The sequence below is a fragment of the Phyllobates terribilis genome, unplaced genomic scaffold (genome assembly GCF_046119375.1).
Source record: "Phyllobates terribilis strain yellow unplaced genomic scaffold, ASM4611937v1 Scaffold_7910__1_contigs__length_34376, whole genome shotgun sequence".
NCBI lineage: Eukaryota > Metazoa > Chordata > Amphibia > Anura > Dendrobatidae > Phyllobates > Phyllobates terribilis.
In genome coordinates, this window is record NW_027370650.1 from 25,578 (window position 1) to 34,377 (window position 8,800).

Here is an 8,800-nt window from a genome sequence, read left to right on the forward strand (position 1 = left end):
TCTCTGATGGCGGTCATCTGGGCTGGGGTCGGCGATCTAGGGCTCTGTTCCAGCATTGCCAGCTCATCGCAGTTGTCAGGTCCAGTGAGTAGTGCCTGGGACTGTGTGTTTTTTCTGTTATATGCATAACCTGTTCTCTCGCATTTCTGAATTTTCGGAGGGGGTTGTGTTGTTCCGCTGGTGTTGTCTGCTCTTCCTTAGCTTGTGTACGGACTGAAGGACATGGGAGTAGGAGGAGTCTAAGCTGGAGGGGCCGGTCGTCACTTTTTTCTAATCTGAGGTGAACTATCCTGTGGAGCTCCGCCTACCCACTAGTAATGGATCTGTGTCCCTCTTCCTTCCTTCGCTGAAAAGGATTTTACAGGTAAGTTCTTACCAAAATCTGTCTTTTTTCCTCCTCTGCTGAGCTGGTCAGCTGCGTTACTCTGGGCTCATTCCAAGTCAGATCTAAAACCTCATCATCCGCTCTGTTGTCCAACTCCTCGCCATGAGTCGCCCTCCTACACTTGCTGCTCTGAACGTACAGTGCGGGTTTTCCTCAGGTATCTGACTCTCATCATCGCCATCAACTCTACCCCGGGGGGTTAACGTCTGGCAACCAGGGTTTTGATTTCTGCTAGAACCTAATTTCCTCTATCTCCAGAGAAAGATTGCAAAAGATTTTGGGCATCGGTTCAGATGCTTTCCTCCTCTGGAGTATGTTTGGAGCAGACCTCTGATGCCCATGGAATATAATGTGTGAACATCTCAGCAGAAGCCGTCATCTGTGTTTCCCCAGTCATTTGTGCGGTTGGAGACTTGTGAGTGTGACACATGGGTAATTGGGGCGCCACCTCTGAGGACTGTACTGTTTGATGATGGGGTGGAGGAACAGGACAGGCCACTTGATGCAGTGGTTTCCATTAACTGTAGCAAAAGCTCTTTCTGGGCCTCATCCACAACTCGTATTTCTCTGCTGCTGGCAAACAGAGACTGGAGTAGGCCATCCAGTAACAGAAGTTGTCACTTCGCTTGGGATACGACGATAAGCCAATGTTTGGTTACTACTGCTTTCAGTAATATTACCAGTAGCACCTACCCCCACATACACCTCCAACACCAAGACTAGTTCCCCTTTACAATAAACTTTTTCCCCTTCCCCTTTCCACCACGACCTCCGGATTAGGGATGGGCAAACTGTTTGGGTTCGTGACCGGGGTTGCGGCGATAAAGTAAGCCAATAGTTAATAATGTTAATATACTTACCGGGTGCGCATTCTCTCTTCCTGGTGTGACGCATCGCTCCGTCACTTCCAGGCCGCACCTTATCATCTTGGTGTATGTAATTGGCTGTGGCAAGTCACGTGACTATTCTCCCTGGAATTGACACAGCGTCGCGGCACAGCTGAACGGGATAACGCGGACATGGTAAGTATAATCAGCCTGATTATTAGCCATTAACTTGCTTTAACACTGCAACCCCAGTCACGAACCCAGGTAAAAACCACAAGTTCACCCATCCCTACTCAGGATTTCCCACTCGGCTTTTCTGCACACAGATTTGGTAAGCACTTGTTTGAGGCCAAATTCAACCTTTTTAGGGGAAACTGATGGATATGGCAATCGCTTCCTGAATGCAAAAAAAACCGCAGCTTTGGCAACACACACAGGTTTAGGAATTACACTTGTTCTCGGCACAAAATGCTAAAAAGCGATGGAGTACTAGCTATCTAATTGTGTAACGCGGATGGAGCTGTACGGAGTGCAGCAGCAATGTGTCTAACCAGTAACACTGAAAATGGTGGCGACTGCAAATGTCTGCTTCTTATATCCCTACAGACGTGATTTTGGTATCTAAAGAAACAGCCATAAAATGACACAAGCCCTTGTGTCTTCAACTTATGGATGTTTTATTCGCCCTGATTGGCGGCTGACCTGCAACATGCACACAGAAAATGCCGTGCAAGAGAAAAAAAATAGTCTGACACTACTGTTCCCACACCCCTCCTCTCAACAAACACATGCAAACACATCCCACCCGCTATCCTACCCGTTATCCTACACAGTCAGAAGGTAGAAGAAAAGCATCACTTAAACGCAGTAATGCTTTTTTTAATCCGATCACTCACTGAGCAAACCTTTGTTCGCTGACTTTTTTGGAAATTGGTCTGGTCTGACCAACCCAAACTGAATCGGCCATGTTCTTGCCGAATCTGAAATGGGCAAACACGTTCGAGCAAAGTTCACTCATCACTATCCAGGATGTCTTGTGACGGCTGAGAGTCAAGACTCCTATAGTAAATAACTGCAGCCCCTCCTCCTGATAGCATTGTGTTCCAGTACAGGTGAGGGATGATGAAGAAATGTAATTGCAACCCTGGTCTCCTGTGACATCCTGTTCTTTGACAAGACAAAGTGAAGGAATTCCCTCTCTCCCCTCGCCGCCACCCCCCCCCCTCCTCAACCCCAAAAAAGGGGGGGTTAGCTAGATAAGTATAAGTGTTTTGTTAGTTTAGAGTAAAGGTAGTTACATTGATAATGGTTTAAAAATAGATATTTTGAAATGAAATGTTGGGTACTGGCCCACACATTTTTAAGCAAATCTTCATTATTGTGGTGCTCTGGACCTTTTTTGGTCATGCATAGGTTAGAACGGTTATCCACTACTTGGAGACCGTTTCAGCACTGTCTCTCCTGGAGCTCTTGTAACATTGCTTGCAGGGAGGTATTGTGTGACATATCCAGTGTCCACTGCTGTTACTTCAGGTTTCTGATTTCTTAGGAGGGGTGAGTGAAGCGGTTGCTAATTGAACACATTGGATGTCATGCAAGCACTGGGAGAGCCATTGCTGACCTCTGGAACAGTGCCAGAAATTATGTAGGTATTATTTTGTTGTGGGTAAATTTAGAAACTGAGAAGGGGTTGGCTGAGTAGAGGACAGCCCCTTTAAATATTAGATACAAGTAATAGTTTAGTTAATTTGTAACTTTCTTTAAAATATTATGTTTAGATGCTGACATAAAGTTGTGTGACTTTCATCGGGAGAAAGCTTGGACAGAATGGGTTAACCAAAAAGTGCATGGTGTTCATGAAAATAAAAAAGGTTCTGGCCTTGCTTCGGGGCATAGCTCTTGCTTCTTCAAGAGAAGAACATGATACAGCCTTGGCTACTCTAACATCTAGCAATGTCTGGAAGAGAAATAAGATGTTGAGAATGTGGTTCTCACATAAATGGCTACCGGATATAAAGGTAAACCAACAAATATCTTTTGATTTTAGATTTATTGATACTATAGATTTATTTTATGGGTCATTATGATTATATTAATATCCAATATTTCAAATCTGATTGAAAATACTACCTAATCACAGGCAAGTAAATTTTTACTCAAAACAACATATATTTTTTGCATCAAGTACAAAGAAACATAGTTTTTACAATATGCAGAGCAGGGTTAAAGGCTTGCTTGGCATAACAAGCTGTATGTTATCTATATCTTGTAAGTAAAATCTGTCTTCATAACACCATTTTTTTATTTTTAATTGTTACTTTATAGGGCTGCTTTGCCGTATCAGTATGCTCTAACATGATTTTTTTTTTCTTACAAGAAATGGGCACATGTGTATCGTACTGGGACACAACAATTTGGAATCAATACCAACAATGGTCTAGAAAGGCAACATCAGACTTTGAAGCATTCTTATCTATCAAGTCTGAAAAACTGTAATTTAAGCCAGTTGATCCGTGTTCTGCATTTTGAATTTTTCACAGATATGTATCAAAAGTAAGTCCTTTTCAGTACTTTTTAGTGTATGCCTGTAATCATACATATCATGAACTTAACCTTACCAATAGTGTTAAATATTTTTTAGCTGTTTTCTTCTCCCATTTACCTGCATTTTTTCACATAGGTTTTTTTCTAGTTAGTAAATCAATTTAATCTTTGAATATTCCTTTTTAAAGGGATCCTGTCATCAGATCCATGATGCCCGAACTGCAGGCAGCATACATGATACTGGCTAGATTATATTGCAGATGTGTTATCTTACTCCAGGATGTTGCAGCATTTCTTAGTAACTCTGAAAAGCATGCTGGGAACCACGTGTCTCAGATTACAAGTGCAAACAGCAGGTCCTTCCCCAAACTATTCTCCCTGTCCTGCTCTGTATGACTGACAGGTCTCTCCCTATCAGTTTTTGAAGTGTGATGTACAGAAGCTTTCTGTGGACAGACGTGCTTCAAGCACTTGTCATCTAAGACACATGGTACCAGCATGCTTTACAGAGTTACTATGAACCAAGATATCTACAATATAATGTAGCCAGTATCTTTTATGCTGCCTGTGATTCAGGCATCATGGATCGTATTTCGGGTTGCCCATTACTTAAAGCACAATTTATCTTTTTTTTTTTTTTTTTTAACAGTACAGTGGTGCTTAAATGCAAGGCCTCTGGCTCCAGTCTTTACACTCACCTGCCTCAGTTTTCATCTGTTTCCAGCGTTACTACAGTTAGTGGAGATTTGGGATCTGCCAGCAGCTCCAGTTTTTTATGGGGTTGCTGTAGGTCACAAATCAATACATCTTTACGAGAGCCTAGATCTGCCTCTCATACTGCATTGAACACTTGTGAGGTTACTTCGGACTTCTATACAAAAGATGTTGCCATAGGAGTGACGCGGCACTTAAAGGATGAAGCCACGGGTCGGGAGGGTAAGTATAAGACAAGAGGCAGGGGAATTAAATTTAAAGCACCACTCCAGTGGTGCAATAAATAAAAAAAAAAAGCATGGAATGTTGCTTTAAAGCCAGAAACACACTGGGTGAAATGCATGTGAGATACTCCCACGAGTCTCACATGCCTCAACTGGCACGACCACCGGCTCTCTGGACAGGATCGGGTCAGCAGCTTTACAGAAACACATGCACCTGATACACTCCTGTCCAGAGAGCTGGCGGTCGTGCCAGGTGAGGCATGCGAGACTCTTGCGAGTATATCGCATGCATTTTGCCCAGTGTGTCTCCAGCTTTAAGGGGTTGTCCACTTGTAGGACAACCACTTCTTATTCTCCATGTGCGCACCCATCTAAAAAGAAAAAAATACCCTTGGGCCGGCACTGTTCAAGCGATGTCAGAACGATCCTTCCTGGAGCCTAGATGACATTGTTATGACAAGCAAGGTCCGAGACTAGTCACCTCCACCTTCATTCTCCTTGGCTTGGTATGCAGGAGCAATTGATATGAAGTGGGTGGCAGATGCAGAGTTCACTTAAGAATTTGAAGGTGGGGAGAAGGAAACTGGTGATGATTGGTTGTGAAGCTCACATGTCATAAAAATGGCACCTGGGCTATGGAAACGCGAGTTCGGACATCACTGGAACCGGACTGGCACTAGAGGGGAGTATAGGCTTTATTATTCTGGGGTTGAACATGGGGAGTGAGAAGGAGTAGTCCAAGCATTGGACAACCACTTTATGCAAAACCAAGAATGGGACCAAAAAGTCCAAAATATAATGCTTTTTTTTTTCACATAATTTTTGAAGGCTATGTTTTAAAACTTCATTTATTACTATTAAACAGGTTCTTGTATTTGTTTTTGTTTGTTTTTAAATGACAAAACAAAAAATGGGTGTATAGATACCCCAGAGTGAGTGTTTCAACTTCAAATTATTTTTTTTTTCTGTTTGTTGTAGCAGACTAATGAAATTAGAATTTTGTTTTAATCACATGAATATCCACATCATCCATTGGCAAATGATAGATTTTGAAGCCACAACCTCTCTACTGATGCACTGTACAGCCAGCTGTCAGTCAGTGTCGGGATGTGTTTACAGCCACTGCGCACTATTTACTGATGCACTGCTAAGGAAACATCTTCAGTTGTTCATGGCTAGGGATGGGCGAACTGTTTGGCTTTACCCGGGTTCGTGACCGGGGTTACTCCGTTAAAGCAAGCAAATAGTTACTACACCTAATATACTTACTGGGTAGGCGTTCTCTCTTCCTGCTGTGAAGAATCGCTGCGTCACTTCTGGGCCGCCCCTTATCTTCTGAGTGTATGTGATTGGCTGTGGCCAGTCACGTGACTATTCCCCCCGAAAGTGATGCAGCACCGCAGCAGAGCTGGAAGACAACGCAGACTCGGTAAGTATAATCAGTATGGTTATTAGCAGTTTGCTTTAACAAAGCAACCCCGCTCACAAACCCGGGTAAAACCGAGCAGTTTGCCCATCTCTACTCACAGCAGCAGGGCTTTCAGTGCGGCTTCCAAACCCTATTAACCTGTCAATTCACCCTATACCTTCAGGTTAACAGCTTTTTTTTTTTTAACTGACTTGTTTTATTTTCACAGATACGTACAGATGAATTTAACGAGTTCTGACTATTACCGAAAATACGTCGTAGAAGTCCCATCGTTTTTAAAAAATCGGCCTCGTGGATTCATTGACCATGTAATGCAGCGTTACTACAGTGGCCTTGATTTGTCACACCTTAAATGTTTGGACTCTGATAAGGGACTTTTTGAAGTTAAAAGCGAGTCTGCAATTGACTTAGAAAAAATGCATACTGTTTGTGTTGGATTGGATGGGCCCACTTGCACATGCAAAGACTGGCAGAAATTTCTGCTACCATGTAAACACATGTGTTTAATTTTGCGTGTTGCAAATTGGCAGTGGCATGACATTAATCCAGCATACTCTGAAAACCCCCTTTTTATCCTGGATAGTGATTGTTTTGTGGACACAAACACTAGGCATTGTGACAATGGTTTACAAGAACACGAGTGTAGACCACAAAATAGTGTCCGTTCAGATCCAACACTGCACGAATTGCCCTCTAGGAGGAGAAATCGGCTGACCTATTTGATTCGCCATTGTGTCAAAGTGTTAAAAAGATTTATAGACTCAGTATATCTTTTGGACAATCAAGACTTTGTGAAACATCTCACTGTTGAATTAAGTAATTTGTATTTACAATTACGGGAACAAATCCCCCAAGAAGGTGGCTTGCCACTGAAACCAGCACCAAAAATAACAGTCTCAAAAGCTATACAGGAGCTTCCTGTAAGAAAATATGGGAAACAAAAAAACATGGACATTCACAGAGTAGGATCTAAGGCAGAGAATAAAACAGCTGATGTATGGGAAACTGTGAATGTAGATGGACAAGGGGCTACCCCACAAACACCCCCAACAGAAAAGCTGGATTGTGTGTGGGTCACTGTAAAGAATATAAAATTGAGCTTCAGGGATCGTGCCTTGATAACCGAGCAAGAATGGTTAGACGATAATATAATTAATGCGTGCCAGAATTTAATTATAAAAGCATGCCCTAAAGTATCAGGTTTGATGGACACAGTAGTGTTGGCCCATTCTGACATTCCTTTGGTAACTGGCAGCCATATCATCCAGATCCACCATGTTGGCGCACATTGGCTAGTTTCAGCATGTAACAACAATTCGGTCACTGTATTTAACTCATTGCACTCCTCTTCCATTTCTGACACTCTGAAAAAACAAATTTTGAAAATGTACAAACCACTTTTCCACGGCTGTAATAAAATTCTGGATGTTACAATTATGTGTTGCCAGAAACAAAATGGAGCAAATGATTGTGGGCTTTTTGCAATTGCCAATGCAGTGGCATTAGCCGAAGGTGTAGATCTAAAGAGTGTAGAATTTAACCAGGCTGAGATGCGCAGTCATCTAATTTTATGCCTAGAAAAGGGTCGTTTGGAATTATTTCCTTATGAAACCAAGCTTCGTCAGAAAATATATAAAAAAAGGTTAACTCTTACAACTTACTGCCTTTGCCACGTGTACAAAGCACATGAACATATGGTGGAATGTTCCTTGTGCAAATCATGGTTTCACTTAGCATGTGTAAATATCAAAAAAGATGACAAACTTGTTACAACAAGAAAACGCTTTTACTGTCCCATGTGCCTAGAGAATAAAAACAAAAATTTACTTTAGGTAGGGTTGGGTGTTTTTGATATAGATAGAGATTATATATATCTATCTCACACTTAGAGCTTGTCCACCTTTTGTGGCTAGTTGCTAGTTACTTTTCTTGAATTCATACGTTTATGACCTAGAAAAAAATATTTTGCAAACTAGTTGTAATTGAAAATTTTGCACTATTTATCTCTTATGGCTGCTGTATTACAGTGTCTATTGTGGCTGCAGAATAAGTTAATAAGGTCAGGCACATAAAATAAAGATTAATCAGATGTGTTGAGGACCTATTTTTGTGGTACTTACTATTATACAGTTGACACTTTATCCTCACAGACTGCACAGTTCTCCACTCCATGCAATGGCTGCTGGTGAAAGCACATGTAACTAGGCCCATCCATCAGTCTTCTCCTGTAGATTTGAAGATTACAATTGGACAAGGCTGATAGAAAGGTCTGGTCAAATGCCCGGCCTCCTCTTCAAATGTCTGTTAAATAATCATACTGTCTTCCAATGCTGACCTTAGGTTATAGCAAACTTGATGGAACTAATTTTAATTTAATATTTACGAGTTGGATTTCTTTTTCTTTGCACTTTACCACTTTAAGTGGCTTGAAATAGTTGTTTACTATTCTATTTATATATGCATATTATGTGTGTGTGTATAATATCTGTTGCACATTAACATATTCGCTACAAACAAAAACAGTAAAGGGTTTATCACATGAACAATATACACTTTAATAGGTCTTGGAATAATGATACAGGTATGTAAAATTTGGCTTTATGAAAATTTATTCAAATCCAATGACTGACTTTTATTTTTTTTTATGCCCTGACCCCCCCTGCCCACCCAAAAGTAT

General features: G+C 41.5%; 2 protein-coding genes and 1 long non-coding RNA gene across 4 annotated transcripts in view; 2 read left to right on the top strand and 1 right to left on the bottom strand.

Moving 5' to 3' along the window:
* Nucleotides 1-3,082, top strand: part of LOC141252021 (uncharacterized) — a 28,619-nt gene extending 25,537 nt beyond the window's left edge. Inside the window, exons 7-8 of the transcript XR_012313499.1 lie at nucleotides 2,762-2,857; nucleotides 2,991-3,082. The gene's annotated coding sequence lies outside the window, so the exon portion shown is untranslated. The remainder of the gene's footprint in view (nucleotides 1-2,761; nucleotides 2,858-2,990) is intronic.
* Nucleotides 1-8,625, bottom strand: part of LOC141252022 (uncharacterized) — a 30,809-nt gene extending 22,184 nt beyond the window's left edge. The window contains exons 1-2 of the long non-coding RNA XR_012313500.1: nucleotides 8,244-8,625; nucleotides 5,964-6,102 (exon numbers count right to left, since the gene is read on the bottom strand). This is a non-coding gene — a long non-coding RNA (uncharacterized lncRNA). The remainder of the gene's footprint in view (nucleotides 1-5,963; nucleotides 6,103-8,243) is intronic.
* Nucleotides 3,083-8,083, top strand: LOC141252020 (uncharacterized). 2 transcript variants are annotated; one of them, XM_073670443.1, is made up of 3 exons: nucleotides 3,083-3,230; nucleotides 3,590-3,765; nucleotides 6,332-8,083. In XM_073670443.1, exons 1-3 carry the CDS (start codon nucleotides 3,186-3,188, stop codon nucleotides 7,953-7,955), a joined length of 1,845 nt encoding a protein of 614 aa, XP_073526544.1. In that variant the 5' UTR covers nucleotides 3,083-3,185; the 3' UTR covers nucleotides 7,956-8,083. The 2 variants fall into 2 exon arrangements, with proteins under 2 accessions (XP_073526544.1, XP_073526545.1); XM_073670444.1 differs by lacking the exons at nucleotides 3,083-3,230; nucleotides 3,590-3,765 and adding an exon at nucleotides 6,039-6,123.
* Nucleotides 8,626-8,800: the final 175 nt, after the last annotated feature.

Excerpts from the sequence above, each read along its gene's own strand:
- LOC141252020 (XM_073670443.1), top strand. The coding sequence starts at position 3,186 with ATGTTGAGAATGTGGTTCTCACATAAATGGCTACCGGATATAAAG. Across the intron at positions 3,231-3,589 it reads AATGGCTACCGGATATAAAG|AAATGGGCACATGTGTATCG; the intron begins GTAAACCAACAA and ends TTTTCTTACAAG. Across the intron at positions 3,766-6,331 it reads TTCACAGATATGTATCAAAA|ATACGTACAGATGAATTTAA; the intron begins GTAAGTCCTTTT and ends TTATTTTCACAG.